At 42.4% G+C, this 17,992-nt stretch overlaps 1 protein-coding gene across 10 annotated transcripts in view; it reads left to right on the forward strand.

Moving 5' to 3' along the window:
* Positions 1-17,992, forward strand: part of MSH3 (mutS homolog 3) — a 94,824-nt gene that overhangs the window by 18,703 nt on the left and 58,129 nt on the right. For all 10 annotated transcript variants that reach the window (XM_017806222.1, XM_017806229.1, XM_017806225.1 and 7 more), the window contains exons 9-10: positions 11,744-11,856; positions 14,838-14,952. In XM_017806222.1, coding sequence (XP_017661711.1) covers positions 11,744-11,856; positions 14,838-14,952 — 228 coding nt within the window. The remainder of the gene's footprint in view (positions 1-11,743; positions 11,857-14,837; positions 14,953-17,992) is intronic.

Here is a 17,992-nt window from a genome sequence, read left to right on the forward strand (position 1 = left end):
TTTGTGTATAGAAGGCATAAATACTAACACTATTTGTATTTACTCTATTATAAATGTGACTGTGTTTAAGCATCTTGTACATCTCACAGGAAAGGCTGAAATAATTTGTGGAAAAATTACAAGTTCATTTCATTACATTTAATGGATGCTTAAATCTGTATCAGCTTATCAAAGGAAACATTAATTAAAAGTGTAATTGACCAGCCAGCTGTTTCCCCTTTTCTGTCCAGTAGCCTGTATTAAAATCGTTACAAAACATGTAAAGCTCTTTATCTGAGAGAGATGAGAAGTTCCCCATGCCAAATTCTGCTTAAGCAGTGAGATTTAAATGATACTTCCTCTCTTCAGGCATGTTGGGTGAGCAGTATCTGCAGGCTGTTGGGCTTTAGGCAGAATTTTTTTGCATGGGAAGAGTGTGTTTTGTCCATTAGTTTTAGAGTGTTCATTTCCAAGCTTGGAAATTGTTCTCCTCAGGTACAGGAAGGGCCTCAGGAAACCATTCCATGTTTCAGTTTTCCTTTTGCAAGGTGGTTGGGAACTGCAAAGGTCCCCTTGGCCATGGAGAATCTCTGTGCTCCTTTGGACGTGCCTTGTAAGCAGTGGCGATATAACTACCCATATTTTGTGTCAGTACTGTACTTCTCATTGTTCAAGGCAGATCATGACCAAAATCAGCATCTTCTTTCTCTTTCCAGAAACCAGAGTTTGGCCTCCCTGGGGATTAACACAGGCTTCTTGGGGTTTGAAGCCCTATTTCAACATTTGTTTACCATTTGCAGGCTTGTTTTTTTTTTTTTTGTTTGTTTGTTTTTTAATATATGAGAGCCAAATTTCTATTTGAGTTAGAATTATTAAAAATAACAATCCCATTAATGTACATGACCAAACCCCCAAAGCTTCCTTTGGTTTTGGTGTGGAGAATGAAAGCAGTATTAATTCCCATGTTACCACCTGTAACAATAAAGATTCCTGCTCCTTTTTTTTTGGCTGTCATTCCAATTACTTCATCAGGAATTTATACTTACTAGGATTTGTGGTTATATTCAGCTCACTCTCCCCATCCTCAGTGTCATCCTGTTTTCACTGGGTGACTGAAAGATCGAGTTAGAAAGTTTTATTCCAGGTGCTGCTGTGGTTTGGCAACAATGAAGAAGAATAACTCTAGTAACAGCAAAATAAAAAGGAGTGGAGGTAGAGCAGAACTTTGCCTGTTGTATTTAGTACCTCACTGGGTGTCTCTCTGCGTTTGGAATTGGGAGTATTTTTGTTTTAGTCGTAGATGGAGAGCTCAGATGGAGACATTTTTGGAAGAAAATCATGGGTAGCACAATTTTTCAGCCACATTGGGTTGTAAGATCATTACAGACAATGCACTGTAACAACACCCAGCTGGATCTTCCTTGGAAAAGCCCTAAAAGTCTTTGCAAGGTACAGACCATGTGCAAAGGCAAACTTGCGTTGATTATTGAAGCATCTTCAAAAGTAGGTTTGTTTTTTAGGATGGCGATGCTTAATAGTTGGTTTTCTTGTAGTCTCTGATGACATCAGCTGTTACAAATGGCTGGAAGATCTTAAATGGTATGTCCTTCCCTTCCTATTGCAGATGAAGTTTGCCCATAGGTAAGGGAAGGAGATACCTCTTATCTGATAGATGGTTGAAGTCCTCTAGATGAAGACATGTTAAGAGAATTCCTTCATGGAAGGTTCCTTGGTTTTCCAAAGAGCATCCAGTGCTCCAAGCAAAGATCTTGAGTTCCTGAGATGTCTGAGAAAGCCTTTGTGGGAGCTGATTACCTGAGGCCACAATGTGAGCACAGACCAACACTGGGACCAGTTACCCCAAGCGTCAGATCCATTTTGGAGCTCGTTAGTGGGTTGTTATTAGCAGTAAATTAATGTCCTGTGGTGTCTCATGGCATGGGAGAAACTACTGGAGCAGTGGCTGTGAAGCCAACCCATATGTTCTTATTCTTATTCGTGCAATTAAAGCTACAACCATTTTAAATTATTCTTAATAACTTCCACAGTTTCTTAAATAATTTTTTTCTCAGAATCTTGGAAAAACTTGGCTTGGATGAGCTTTCTGGAGCTCTGGTTTCATGTAGGTTTGTCCAGTTCAGAAAATCCTCAAGGAAGGGAAGTCCCCAGCTTCACTGTATTATCTGCTTATGTGTTTAAATGGTCTTATGGGAAAGAATGTTTTTTTTCCTGAAGTCTGTGCAGAATTTTGAACAATTTGCAACTTGTGACTGCTTGGTTTTGTCCTTTCATTGTGCTTCTTTGACCAGAATCTGCTCTAGACTTTTCTAAAAGCCCCTTAGGTGGTAGGAGATGCCTTCTCAACTTTCTCCATAATAAATTCAGTTTCCTTAGTCTGTCCTCATTTGACATATGCTTTAGCCCCCTAATAAAGAAATACAATCACCATGCTGTTTTCCTTTCCTCTGCAGCCTGGATGAATGCATTTTCCACCTTTCAAAAATATTAGTTAGGAATATCAAGTGTTGCGCAAAAATATCTGGATAAAATTACCCAAATCCTGCAGAAATATTTTGGAATTTTTCTCCTTTCTATTATAACTTTTTACAATAATGTGGTATTTTAAACAAAGAATTTAAGAACAAATACAGGTTTTCTGCCTGTGTGCCAGGTGTAATAACCTATCAGCATAGTTTGAAAACACACTAATGTGCATACTTTCCTTTTCAAATATAAATTAAACTGAGATACTCTGGGCTAATTTTGATTTTCCTTTTTTTCTGATTATTTTTTTTAAGTTGGTCTGTAATCCTACAGGTCATGCAGTGTATTTATCAGGAGGATTCAGTGGGGTGGAGACTTATAATTTTTGTTGTTTTGGTTTGGTTTTGTGGGAGTTTGTGGGGGTTTTTTGTTTTGTTGTTATGGGAGATTTTTTTCAGGTATGTTTCTAGTTGACATGTACCACTTTGAGAACCAGTGAGTTTCTTCTGACAGGACATGGCTGAGGAATGCATGGGAGAAATGTTAGGCCACTGTTTCTGCTCTGAACTGTGACCTGCACTCCCAGTAAACCAAAAGGAGGAAATTTCCAGTATCCTCCGGTTTATTTGGAGTGTCAGGTGTTCTTCAGCTGTGAGCACAAGCCCGTGGTGTGTTGTTAATTCTGGGTGCTGATCAGTTTCCAGACAGGGGTCAGAATATTGCTGTCTATAATCAGACAAGGCACGGACAGATTCTTCCTGGAGGCCTTTCAGCTCTTCCATTCCCACATGACATCTGCGTGGAAAGTACAGCCATCTGCTCCTTGGCCTTCCCTCTCCTTCAGGCTGTCCCTGGCGGACCTCTGCGTTTTCTCTCCCCCTGTAGTACAGCTCTCCAGCCCAACAAGCAGCTCTCATGTGAGTTGTTTTTGCTCCATTGTCAGTGTCTGGGTGTTTGCTTATCATAAAAGGTCCTAAGCCTCTCTTGCACAAAGCTGAAATCCAAGCAGTGGGGACTCTGTGTCTTTGCAGACCACAGGAAAGTGTGTAAGAGCCTGAACAGGAGCTGGATCCCCTCTTCTGAGCCCTTAAATCAAATCATTTCAGTGCACTAATGAGTGGAAAATACAGGTATGGCCTTCCAGCTTGCAGAGGCAATATGCTTTCTCAGTGAGGTCTGTGTTAGATGTTCAGTGCTCCCAGTAAATTTCCACTGCAGTTCTTATGGTGACTGAAGAACAAGAATTATGTTTCTGATAGTTCTTGGCAGGTAGAGCAGTGGTAGCAGTGTGGGAGGTGAGCTCATGTTGATTTACAACAGAGGCATGGATGGACTCTGTCACCATCTCAATTATTTCTTATATAATCATTGGAAATGATGTTTCATAAGCTGATGATGACTTCATCCAACTTCCTGTTTATGCTGTAGATCTGTGTTTGTAGAATACCCTTTTATCCATTACCGGGACAAATGTAGTTCACACTTCAGCAGCACTCCTTAGAACAGAATCCCAGGATATTTGGGGCTAGAACGGACCTCTGGAGATCACCCCATCCAACCCCCTGCCCAGGCAGGGTCTCCTGGAGCAGGTGACACAGGGATATGTCCAGTGGGTTTGGGATGTCTCCAGACAGGGAGACTCCATATCCTCCCTGGGCAGCTGTTCCAGGCTCTACCACCTCCATGGAGAGAAGTTCTACCTCATCTGAGGGGAACTTTTGTTTGAGTTTGTGGCCCTTGCTCCTTGTCCTGTCACTGGGCACTGCTGAACAGAGTCTGAGACCATCCTCTGACACCCCTTGGGGATATTGGTGTGGATTGATGGGATCCGCTCTCAGTCTTCTCCAGGCCCAGCTCCTGCAGTCTCTGCTCATCAGAGAGATGCTCCAGACCCCTCATCATCTCTGTGACCTCTGCTGGATCCTCTCCAGGAGCTCCCTGTCTTTCTAACCATGGTGGATTTTCTGTGGTTGATACATCCTGCAGCATTTAGCTTTGTTTTTACGTTCTCTTTAATTCTGTAAAGAAGTAATTAACTTGAATTCAAGTTTCTTTCCAGAACTATGTTGTATTGTAGCCATCTGCTTTTAATTTTTAATTAAACAACCTCACCTAGGAAACGCTTTTCTTTCTTGGACACAGCATTAAATGTTTTGCATATGTATGTGTATGATCTAGATAACTTTGAATATTTTGAGGGACAGTGGTATTTCAAATACATGGAACTAAAAATAACGTATAGATTTTTGCTCAGGCGCAGTATAAGGGAAAGGGAGATGATTAAAATGGTTGGAAATATTGTTAAGCATTGAGTTTGACTTTGTTCAAGCTGAATTTAGGCTGGTACTTCTGCTGCTTGGGAAGATGTGTCTTTGAATAGGATGTATTCTACCAAATTTTTTTCCCCATCGGCTTGACCCTAGAGAGGGATCGTAATGGTGAGTGTTAATGACAGTAGGCAGTGATTTGACAGAAACACAATGGTTATGACTTCAGTGCAAGATCTTGTAGGTGGGAAGCCTTTGCAGAAATATTATAAGAGAGACAGAGAAAAGTGCTTTGTGCTCTGAGGCTTCTACTGTTCAAAATGAGAACGTTTTGTGTTCCTGTCAGTCAGCACCAGTGTGATCAGACAACTCGTGTCGTCCTGAAACAAAGAGCAGTGGAAGGTGTGTGAAACGCTGATGGAGCTGTGGGGTAGTGAAGAGATGGTAAAAATGCTGCTATTTAGGATAAGGTGATAGTCCACACTTTTGTATTAGAGTTTCAAAACTAATTGTATTTCAAGGCTATTCTGTCATCTTTTCTTTTACTCTGCCTGTCCAGAATTTTTTAGTTTCTTTTAGCAGTAATCACTCTCTTCATATTTTTTAAGTTATTGGTAAAATTTTTTAAGCACTTGAAGGCTTGTTTTTTTCCTAAGTGATGCAAGGTAATGTTATAATATTTTTAGTTATATAATATGTAATACAGAGATCAATTTTTCTGTCTGCCATCCTGTTATCTGGTCATGTAGACTTTTTTACAGGGCCTTTTTGGTAAGAAGAGTTGTATTTCAGGGGGAGTTTTGAGGGTCAATTATCAGTATGTTCAAGAAGAATTCAAAATAGTATTAAGTGACTGCTGTATATGTAGAGTATAAAATTTTCTAAAGTACTTGTTTTTTATGAGCAGACTCAACACTGTTTTGCAGTAGGTCATCATTTTTGTAGAAATAAATATTTTGGGATGGTCCATAAGTGGCTTCTGCAGAAAATATATCAAAATCAGATTAAAATGATGATATAATTCCTGGATTACACTTCTGCTTTCTTTTCCAAATAATTGTATAGATGGCACTCTTAATTTTTGACCCTGACATTGCTTCTCTGAGTTAAATCACTTCTCCCTTAGCATCAGTCCTGTTGTACTTTCTAGAGAACAGCAGTTCCCTACGTGTGTGTCCTGTCCAAGGAAGTCTGGCTCAGCTCCTCGCCCTGGTTCCATGAGGAGCAACAGCAGCTGTGTTTTGTGTCTCTGGCTGTGTGAGCAGAGAGCTGTGCCATTGTCCTGTGCTGTGCTCTGGGAGTTCAGGGTGCAGCTCCGGCAGCTGTGGCTGCTCCATCCCATAGCCAAAATTCGAAGTTCGTAGTTTCAGAATTTACTTTGGCCTGGCCCTGGAGTTGCTCTTAAACCTGCTTCCCATTTCAGTCAGCCTTTGTTACACCAGTGACAGGCACTTGTGCAGTTTAGTGGAATCATCCCTCTGATGCTGGTCCTGCTTTGAGTGGGGCTGCACAGCCTGACCCCTGGAGCTCTGCCAGTGGTTCCTGTGGGATTGTGGTTCTGCTCTGCTCCCTGATCCTTTCTGACAGTCCAAGTCCAGTTGTTAAGCAAGGAAAATAGGAAAACTTGGAGGGGGAGGGGGCAGAAGGGTCAGGCAGTGAGAGTCTCTGAGAGATGAATCTTACTGCTGAGCAGCTGCAAATAGCCAGAAATAAAGCTTCTGGCGGTGTGAAGCGTTGGGAGAGGACTGTGATACAAACCTGAGACAGGAGCTCGTGCTTGGACAACTTTCTGGTGGCAACCTTTTCGCACATTTCCCCTTAGTGACTTCTCTGGTCCTGTCACCATCACTGTCTTCTCACTTCATTGTTGCTGAGCCATTTAACCAGCAGGTCCTGTCTGACCAACCTGATCTCCTTCTATGAGCAGGTGACCCACCTGTTGGATGAGGGGAAGGCTGTGGATGTGTCTACATGGACTTCAGCAAAGCCTTTGACATCATCTCCCACAGCACACTCCTGGAAAAGCTGCAGCCCATGGCTTGGACAGGGGCACTCTGTGCTGGGTTAGGAACTGGCTGGAGGGCCGGGCCCAGGAAGTGGTGGTGAACGGTGCTGCATCCAGTTGGCAGCTGGTCACTAGTGGTGTCCCCCAGGGGCTAGTTCTGTTTAATATCTTTATTGATGATCTGGATGAGGGGATAGAGTGTACCAATAGCATATTTGCAGATGACATCAAGCTGGGGGGACGTGTTGATCTGCTGGAAGGCAGGAGGGTTCTGCAGAAGGACCTGGACAGACTGGAGAGATGGTCTGATTCCAATGGGATGAGGTTCAACAAGACCAAGTGCCGGGTCCTGCACTTTGGTCACAACAACCCCCTGCAGCACTACAGGCTGGGCACAGAGTGGCTGGAGAGCAGCCAGGCAGAAAAGGACCTGGGAGTTTGGATTGACAGGAACCTGAACATGAGCCAGCAGTGTGCCCAGGTGGCCAAGAAGGCCAATGACATCCTGGCCTGGATCAGGAACAGTGTTGGCCACCAGGATCAGGGAAGTGATTCTTCCCCTGTACTCAGCGCTGGTGAGGCCACCCCTGGAGTGCTGTGTCCAGTTCTGGGCCCCTCAGTTCAGGAAGGATACTGAGGTGCTGGAGCAGGTCCAGAGAAGAGCAACGAGGCTGGTGAAGGGACTCAAGCACAGGTCCTCTGAGGAGAGGCTGAGGGAGCTGGGGCTGTTCAGCCTGGAGAAGAGGAGACTCAGGGGAGACCTCATCACTCTCTACAACTCCCTGAAAGGAGGTTGTAGCCAGGTGGGGGTTGGTCTCTTCTCCCAGGCAGCTATCACTAAGACAAGAGGGCATGGTCTTAAGCTCTGCTAGGGGAGGTTTAGGTTGGATATTAGGAAAAAATTTTTTACAGAGAGGGTAATCAGCCATTGGAATGGGCTGCCCAGGGAGGTGGTGGATTCTCCGTCCCTGGAGGTATTTAAGATGAGACTGGATGTGACACTTAGTGCCATGGTCTCTGTAGTATGGCCAGTCTTCGCGAGCGAAGATTTGGGAAAGGTCATTAACCCTTCGAGCCTGCGCAGTGGATTTTTTAGGTGAGACCCAGTGTGCGCTGAACTGAGCCCACCCTTTAATCCTGAGGTTCATCTGCCGGGGCCGAGCAAGCTTGGACAGTGGCAGTGAGGGCCCCAGAACGTAGGTTTGTTTAGAGTGACCTTCTCTTAGATGGATTGCCTTACAGGGCTGACGAGCTCCATCTGCCCCGGGGGGCTGGGAATCGAACCCGGGTCGCAGCGGTGAGAGTGCTGCACCCTAACCACTAGACCACTAGGGGCCCCCAGACCACCATGGTCTAGCGTCAGCGATATTGGATCAAGGGTTGGACTTCATGATCTTGATGGTCCCTTCCAACCGAACTGATTCTATGATTCTGTGATTCTATGAATAAATTGTAGAGGAAAAGCTAAATAAATTATTTGTGCTTCTCAGATCTGTGCTTAGCATCAGAAATAAGAATGTCACACTAAATTTTAGGAGCAGAGAGCTTCCCAAATTCTGCATCATGTCCTTGTATCCTTATATGATACAGGGCTGTATAGTAATATTTTGATGCCTGCACCCCTGCATTCAAGTAGTCCTAAAGCAGAATGGGCACAGCAGGATAGGAGTTGAAAGGTAAATTTCTGGATTTATTTGCATTCCTTAGGAAGACTTCCTGAACTTTAAGAAAACTTAGTTTGGATGTGTTTGTTTTTTCAGGAAGTCTTTCTGCACTTTATGCCAGTTTAGTTGTGAATTGTAGAGCAGTACTGAAGTAACTCCTGTTTTATTTAGAACACTGCAGTTAGCTCTTGTGCTTAATGCAAGCCCATTCTTAATAAAAGACTGTATTATTTTTTAAATATCTTGAGTCAGTTTCTATAAATTAGTTTTATTTATGTTGTTTTCTTTTAGCTTCTAGCATTTCTTATAAATGCTTTTCTTAAGAGATTCCTCTCCCCTCCCCCAAATTGAGTGATCTCTTTTAAATATCTTTCCTGCTGCACTTGGTAAGCAATGAGTGTTTAACTGGATATATCAAGCTGTCAGATAAATAGAGGGATTAAACCCAGCAATGTTGGTCCTTTTTCACTTTCCTGGCAGGGTGACAGATAAATTAGTCCCTCTGGTAACAGAATCATCAAACAGCATAGGTTAGAATGTACATATTACATTATGTACACAAAAGTGTGTAAATATGTATATTTTAGGATCTTTTTGCATCTGTTTATGGACACACTGATGTCACGTTCTTAACTGTGTCTGATAATAATCCTTAGAAGTAACTTCCATAATTCACCTTGTGAGGGGAGACAGTTCTACATCAAATCCAGTTTTAATGAGGAGCTCTGTGGGTACATCAGCTGACAGCTGGAAACTCTGAAACCTCTCTGTTCACTCAGTATCCAGATAAGGGTGGTTGCTGGAGAAATTGGGCAAAGGAAGTAGAAAAGCTTTGAGAAACTCAGTTTTATCCCTGACCAACCCTGTTGGTGGCATGGGACTGTGGGGATTGCTTGTTCTCAGACTGCTGGAAAGGATATCAGTAAAATATGAGTTGAACTGCAGTTCATTGTAGATGTTCTGACAAGAATGATGTTTACAGAAGTTGATGGCAAATTGACTTCTGATTTAAATAGGCATTGGTAGCTGGAGAGATAAAATAAGCATGAACATCTCATCCTGGCTATAATCAGGAAAATGGCCTTTGGGTGATCATCTGGCAACACAAAGGACAGACATGAAAACTTTCTGCAGAAAATTTTATTTTCGTACATCTTGATAAAAATTCAGATTTTTCCATATGTTGGATCTGTAAGTTCCTATTTTTTTACTTTATTTAGAATATCAGATGCAAACTTTCAGATAGACAAAGTGTTATTTGATGTTGCCATATATAGAATATAAATATTAAAATATGTGAAGATTTTTGCAGATCAATGAATTTGTTTAATTCTAACTTCAACTATTTCCCGTTGATACAGTTGACAAACAAAAATACTACTATAAGAAGTCACTCAAGTTATATTGTTTATTGTTGTAACTATCATTTTCCAAAGTTTATGCTAAGGAGTTGGGTAAATTTGGTTATGAAATGGAAGAAAAACACAAAGGAATTAAAGAAAATCACACCAATTAATTTTGAAACATTACTTTATAAACAGACAGGTGTGGTATGAACCATCCTGTGAAATACTCCCCCAAATCCTCCTCTGTTTGACTTTGGTTTTAAAAATGAGCTCTGCAGACCTTATTAAGCCTTGCTTTTCTGAAGTTAGTGTTATTAAAACATAAGGAGGTAGAAATGAAAAATAAAATCCCGTTTTAGAAAGATTTCGCCAAGTCCCTTCTCAGACATGGTCCACAGAAAAGCCCTGCTGTCTTTTAGGGTTGATCCAAAGGTTTGTGCTCACCTCTAGGTACCATACAGCACATTATAAATAGTTTAGTGCTGAAGTGGTGTTTTTTCATGTGGCTGTAGTGAGGACACATGCTAATTTAGCAAAAGGGAGGAATGTGTTAGACCAGATTATTGGTGGAGGTTGGAGCAAGTAAAGAAACACAAGCAAGAAAAGAGCTGATTGTTACTGGAGGTTGAGGAACACGGGCCGGTTGTCTTTTCACTTGATTTAAAATGTTTGCTCCTTCTGAGGAGTGCTGGGGAGAGGGGAATCCCAGAGGGTATAGAGACTGAAAACTTAATTGGATCAGTCAGTTAAAACTAAGGCACTGGAAGGATCATCTGGGATGTGCTGAGAAAAGTCGGATCTCTAAGACTCACTTAAGTTGACACATGTGGTGGAAATTAACTCTCCTGTTTATCAGTTGAGCCTCAGAGATGTATTAATCCTTTCAGGTGGGAACATGCAGAATGTAATGCAGAAAACCTGTCTGCTTGTTTGTTCCTGTGAGGTTGGAAAGCCCTGCAAAAAGGGTATTGATTAACTTCCATCCTATAATACCTACACAGTCCCTCTCATTGGCATGATTCCAATCAGCTCAAAGGGCTTGGTTAATTGACGTCCTGGGGTGGTTTGAGAGTGGATACTCTGAGGCCAAGTAGGTTTTATATATGTCTTTTACTGGCAGCTTTCTACTGGCTGCTGCTTCAGTGTTCATTCTGTAGCTGTGTAATTGTGATTACAGGTGGCAGGGACACTGTGTGCCCTCTTTTTTTGTTTCTTTTTAATCACTGTATCTGTTTAATGTTGTATTAACAGCTGTACAAATGGAATTGATAATGCAGCATCCAATCTTAATTTCAAGGAGCAGTTAGGAAGAGTAGCCAGTGTAGAAAAGTTGCATCTCGTAAAGTTTGCTGGCACTGTTAAACTAGGAGGAACTGTGGACATGTTGGCAGGACTGAGTTGCCAGTAATATCATCCTTAACAGCCTGGAGTGCTAAAGGACTGAGAGAAATCAAGTCCTTTAGCACAAGGAAAGGTCTTGAAATAGTTAGGAAATAAAGGACAGAATACTTTATTTAAGCTGCATATAGGAAAAATTCAAGTAAGTTCACGTGAGAAGTTTTACTACATGGAACAAAATCTTTAAATGTAAAGGATAATTAAATATGGTAATAGTTAGCACAGGAGAATTATTTAACTCTTTAATCAACATAAGTCTTTAAAAACAGGTAAGGCAAATGCTTGTTTTGATTAGCAAAATGGTGTTTGTATCTGCCTTGCAGGTATACTAGACAACCTCTTGCAGTCTCTTTTGGGCTTGCTCGCTGTTGCTGTTTGTTTTTTTTTTTATTTGCACTTTTACAATTGTTAGAAGAATAATTTTAAAAAACATACCACCCTTAGAAATGTTCTCAAGCCGCTTAAATAGCTCATCTCTTCATTCTTTACCCATTCAATTCTTTACAAAGGAAAGACAAAGGAAAGTGCACCCTTGTAACCTTCGGTGTTCTTCATGAAGGGAGTATAACAAACTGAAAGTCACATGGTTTTTATTTGCAGGTTACAGGATGACAGAATTAGGATAGAAAGGATGCAAAACCTCAATTTTGAATACAGCCATGCTTTCCAGGTGATTACTGACTTCTATGCAAAAGAAGTGCCTGGTACCACAGGTATGTCATTCCACATGGCTTTGAAGTGCACATCCTGTTGGCCTTTATATCCACGCTGGCTCTCAGCCACCTTTGCTTAACGTTCTGCGCAGTGGGATCTTTTTTTGAGCTTGGAAGAAGTGAACCTTGAAAGTGAACTATCTAAATAGAAATGAATATAGGGCTAACAATGCTTTTTTTCATAGCTTGAAAATGTGTGTTTAGACAGATTTAAATTCACAGATATATAGCAACTAGGGGGAATTACTCAACATCTGAAATGTTTCTTCAAGTTCACAGAATCCCAGGATATTTGGGGTCAGAAGGGACCTCTTGAGACCCCTCAGCCCAATCCCCTGCCCAGGCAGGGTCTCCTGGAGCAGGTGACACAGGGATATGTCCAGTGGGTTTGGGATGTCTCCAGACAGGGAGACTCCATATCCTCCCTGGGCAGCTGTTCCAGGCTCTGCCACCTCCATGGAGAGAAGTTCTGCCTCATCTGAGGGGAACTTAATGTTTGAGTTCGTGGCCCTTGCTCCTTGTCCTGTCACTGGGCACTGCTGAACAGAGTCTGAGACCATCCTCTGACACTCCTTGGGGATATTGGTGTGGATTGATGGGATCCCCTCTCAGTCTTCTCCAGGCCCAGCTCCTGCAGTCTCTGCTCATCAGAGAGATGCTCCAGACCCCTCATCATCTCTGTGACCTCTGCTGGACCCTCTCTAGTATCTCCTGGTCTTTCTTGTCCTAAGGAGCCCAGAACTGGGCACACTATTCCTATGTGGCCCCAGCAGGGCCAAGCAGAGGGGTAGGATCTCATCCCTGACCTGCTGGCCATGCTCTTCCTGATGCATCTCAGGATCTCATTGTCTCTCCTGGCCCCAAGGGCACTGCCAGCTCATGGTAAGCTTGTCTCCCACCAGGACTCCCAGGTCTTTCTCCACAGAACTGCTCTGTAGCAGGTCATCCCCAACCTGTGCTGGTCTTGGGGTCATCCCTCCCCAGGTGCAGGACCTGCACTTGCCCTCGTTGGGTCTCTTTAGGTTTCTCTCCACCCAACTTTCTAGCCTGTTCAGGTCCCTCTGAATGACAGCACAGCCTTCAGGTGCATCAGCCCCTGCCCCAGTTCTGTGTCACTGGGAAATCACAAGATCATTGAGTTTGGAAAAGCCCTCCCAGCCCATGGAGTCTAGCCTGTGGCCGATCCCCACCTTGTCACCCAGCCCAGAGCACTGAGTGCCACGTCCAGTAGTTCCTTGGACACCTCCAGGGATGGCAACTCCACCACCTCCCTGGGCAGCCCCTTCCAATGCCTGACAGCCCTTTCCAGCAAGAAATTCCTCCTTATGTCCAACCTGACCCTCCCCTGGCACAGCTTGAGGCTGTTTCCCCTTGTCCTGTCCTTTATTGCCTGGAAGCAGAGCCCGACCCCTCCCTGGCTCCACCGTCCTGTCCGGGAGTTGCAGAGAGTGGGAAGGTCCCCTCTGAGCCTCCTTTTCTCCAGGCTGAGCCCTCCCAGCTCCCTCAGCCGCTCCTGGTGCTCCAGGCCCTTTCCCAGCTCTGTTCCCTTCCCTGGACACACTCCAGCCCCTCTCAATGTCCTTCTTGAACTGAGGGGCCCAGACCTGGACACAGGACTTGAGGGGCCTCAGCACAGGGACGGGCACTGCCCTAGGCCTGCTGGACACACTATTTGTGATACAAACCAGGTGCCACTGGCCTTCCTGTCCACCTGGGTGCACCTGGGCTCATGTTCAGTTGCTGTCCCCCCCAGGGCCTTCTCCAGCTTTCCAGCCCTTCTTTCCCCAGTCTAGGGTGTTCCATGGGATTGTTGTGACACAAGGGCAGGACCTGGCACTTGGTCTTGTTGACTCTAGCACCATTGCTTTTGGCCCATTCATTCAGCCTGTCCAGATCCCTCAGCAGAGCCTTCTTGTCCTCCGGCAGATAAACTCACTGAGGGTCCATTCCATCCCTTCATCTGGGTCATTGATAAACAAGTTGGATCAGCCTGGACCCAGCATTGATCCCTGGCTGCCACTGACTACAGGCCTCCAACTGGATTCTGCTCTGCTGATCACAACCCTCTGAGCTCTGCCAGTTCTTCATCCCCCTCACTGTCTATTCATCCAACCCACATTTCCTGAGCTTTCCTACAAGGGGTTTGTGGGAGACTGTGTCAAAAACCTTGCTGAAGTCGAGGCAGACCTCTCTTTGCTCTCCCCTCATTGACCCATCCTGCCATGCCATCATAGATTAGTCAAAGAGGATTTCCGCTTGGTGGGTCCATGCTGAGTACTCCTGATGACCTGCTTCTACATGCTTGGTGATGACCTCCAGAATGCACTGTTCCACCACTGTTCTTTCCAGGGATAGAGGTGAGGCTGACCGGATGGGACTTTCCCAGGTCCTCCTCCTTGCCTTTTTTGAAGATGGAGGTAACATTCTTGTCATTGAGTTCTAAAGTTCTTGTGTGTGTGAACTCTCTAAGAGCAGAAGAGCAGCTTTAAAAAACATCTCTGAAAAAAAGTTAAATAAATGGATTTTTTTAAATACTCTTTTATGTTGTGATATCATGGAATGAGTTTTCCTGGTTTTGCACCTGGAAGAGAGACTGTAGTAGGGCACTGTGCAAAACGCTATCCAATATCAATGGCTTTTTCACAAAAGTGTCAGAATTCCATTCTTAGTTTGTATATTTAGATGTCTGTTATGCCAACAGTTTGTCATTTTTTATGAAGAAAAACCTGTGGAGTCAAATGTTTTCTGTTTCATAATGTGTTTACATGAATGCAATGTTCTACATTCTTTGGAACAGTAAGCGTTATTTTGGAGCCTTGCTTTATGTTGATTTATAGATCTCATAAAACACTGCACATGCATTGCAGATTTCTATTATAATAAATTGAAAAAGAGATTGTGCTTTTTCTACAACACATTAGTAGTAGACAGTGAGTTAACAAGAAAATAAAAATGTAACAAGAAAAATTATTTTTTTTTAGGTCCTCAAAAACTATCTGTAATACTAAGCTTGGATAAGCCTGTTATTTGCTCTCTGGCAGCAGTAATTGCATACCTCAAAGAATTTAATTTGGAAAGGATGCTTTACGATCCAAGGTAAGTTGCCTTACATAAACTTCCAGTTCAAATCACCACTGTGATAAGTGTTAGCAGGCAGCTTCCCTAACTGTAATGAACACACCTACTAGAGTGATAAACATAGTCTTCGTAAAAATTATACCTTACTTTTGGTCTCCTAATCAGAACTTGAAAGAATCAAGTGATTTCTTTAAGTGGTGTTTCATGAAGGTCTTCATGAAATGTTTGGGTATAGTCATTACTGTCAGTAATGTGAATTAACATGTAGTGCTGCCAGGTGTTATTGAAAACAAACAAGGTGCAAAAACTGGTAAATACTAGGGAGGAAATTTTAAAGTTTGTTTATATCAGCTATCACATCTCACCTCAGTAAACCAAATATAGGGCTTTTTTTGGGCAGCTTTAAAAAAAATTAGTATTGTAACTTAGCTTTGCGGTTATTGTTTTATTTTGCCAGCAGTGCGTAAATAATTTTTTCTTTCTGTCGTTCTGGAAGCAGGTACAAATGCTAGTGTGTTGTTATGTTTAGGCAGTACTCATCAAGTCTGTTTGAGCTGGCAAATCTAGTTATCAATTATAAAGAAAACATGAATTCAGCATATCCTGGGTTTCTGGCAAATCCCTGGACCATTACCATTTGTGCAAAGTTACTACAAAACCACACAGACATGGGTATAACCTTGTTTTTCCTTAAGCAATCCCAACTCTTTGGTTTATTAGATATGCTCAAATGAGCACTCAAAATTTGTGACAGGATTATGCAGGTGGAAGCAAATGAAAACAGAAAGATATCACTGCTCAAGCTTCTCTTATCCTGTGTTGCATTGAGTATAAAACACTGCTATCATACCTTGCACAAGCATAAAACACTGCTATCCTACCTTGCTCAAGTTTGAAAATACCGTTGGGGCTTATTAAATACAACAACTTTAGCTGTCGTGGATCCTGTGCAAAGTATTCTCCTGGTTATCCCAGTATTCCTCTGTTCCGTAAGTAGGGAGGATTTAGTGAAGTCAGTCTGGCTGCAGACTGGAAACTTAGAAATGTGTCATTTGTAGATCATTCATATGTTGTATGAGTTTCAATCCTGATTTTGAAAGGCTCCCTACATTGCTAGTTTAGTTAAAATGCAGCTGCATTTAAAAATGCGGATGCCAGCTTTAAACACTTTTTCACATGTCCACTAAAATGTTTGGAAATTATATATATATGGGTGTTCTGGATTTTGGGGTGGATTTTCTTCCTTAAATTGCCCTTCTCCACTCCAAGTACTATTTAAATGTTAACAAAAAGTTTGATGGGCTTATAGAGCTAATGAGGAAAGAATTCCTGGGGCATCTTCCGTGCATCATCCATCAAGGAGCTGATCTGTGGTGCTCTTGCTCATCCTCTTTGGTTGACTTTTTTTTATCCTGTGTGGGTTTTTGGTTGGTTTTTTGTGGGTTTTTTTGTTTGTTTATTTTGGCTTTTGTTTGTTTGGGTGGGGGCTTTGTGTTTTTATTTATTTTTTAATATGCTTGCATGGGTGGAGAAATCTTTTCGTAGAGTTTCCAAAGAAGAAAGTGGACTCCAAGGAAATACCATTTTGTGGTCACTGCTGTCACAGTGCCCTTTGTGCAATCACACATGAGGTGAATGTTCTTTCAGCTGGAGGAAATGCAAAATCCACCTTTTATGTAGAAGTAATTCAGTAGTAGAGGAGAAGGCATCAGCAGCATTAAAGATAGTGTGTCTCCAGACCTCCCGATGGGAGGCCAGAGTAGACCAGCAAGCAGGATCACTCTTGAGGAGAAAAGACAACGCAGAAAGAATCGTGTCTTGCAGAATAGACCACCTAAGGAGTCTTTCTGCTGTGCCTTTTGCAGCCGGATGTGCCTATCTCGTATTGGCCTTTTTAGCCACCAACGCGCTTGTAACAAACATGGGTAGAGCCCTCACCAAATCTTCGTTCACGAAGCCTAGCCGTGATGATGATGATGATAAGAGGAGAAACCTCATTGTCTGAAGGCTTGTGTAGGAGCACTCAGTCACATTTGTAACAGCTGCATCCTAAAATCAAGAACAATTATCGGCTGGGAAGGAAAAGCGCTAATTCTTGGCTTTGACATTTGCCTGCTGAAGGTTGTTCCAATGGATTTTTTGTGAATGTATGAGCATCTGAGTGAAAAGGCAAAGAACTACTTAATATCCTGTTGATGCTCTGTGAAGAAATAAAATACATTCTTTGAGAAACCTTTGTGGTTGGGAGCTTGGATTCCGCTGTGTTTATTCCTAAAACCTTTATGCTTTGACTACCTGATACTGAGTTCTACTTGCTATTTTTAGTGTATCACAGGTATCGACATAGTGAGACAAATACTGAGGCAAATTCCAATACTTTTCCTAATGCCAGTGAAATACTATCTAAAAACTGAAAACTGAAAGACTTTTAAGCAAATCATGTCAGGCTCATGAATCTCCTGAATTAGGAAATAGAGAAGAAATACTTCCATTGCACTCTCAAGCAACTTAAAATTCCTAGAAGAATTCAGGTCAGTGAGCATGAAGTTGGAGTTGTGAGATAGTTTTTGGTTTTTTAAAGTAAGTGACACAGATCTGGATGAAGACCTATTTGATAGGAAGAATGACAGAAAAATTTATTACACCTCTGTACCTCCTTTGGATAAACACTCTTCTCACAGCTGAAAAGAATTCCATCTCTGCTTATTAGTAGGAGTTAAGAAACATCATGTAAGTGGTAACCAAACCTCATTGGTGGGGGGGAAACAAGTTTTGTTCTAGTATTTAGGTTAAGCTTTTAAATCTACTTTTAAGATTGTAAATAAAGCAAAATATTAAAAAGAAATAAAGATTTCTGTCACAGCAGGACTTCTAGGTATGACTAGACTGCATTAGAGTTCTAATAGCAAGTAAAAATAGATTTAATAATGAATGATACAAGGTGTTTTTAATCAATGTGCTCTAATACCTTTACGTACTGAGAGACCTTGATTAAAGGCTTTTGTCAAGAAGTTGGTGCACATCTAGGAGAGGTTTTCAAATACATTTGAGTACCCAG

This window comes from Lepidothrix coronata, unplaced genomic scaffold (genome assembly GCF_001604755.1).
Source record: "Lepidothrix coronata isolate B3197 unplaced genomic scaffold, Lepidothrix_coronata-1.0 Scaffold14, whole genome shotgun sequence".
Lineage (NCBI taxonomy): Eukaryota > Metazoa > Chordata > Aves > Passeriformes > Pipridae > Lepidothrix > Lepidothrix coronata.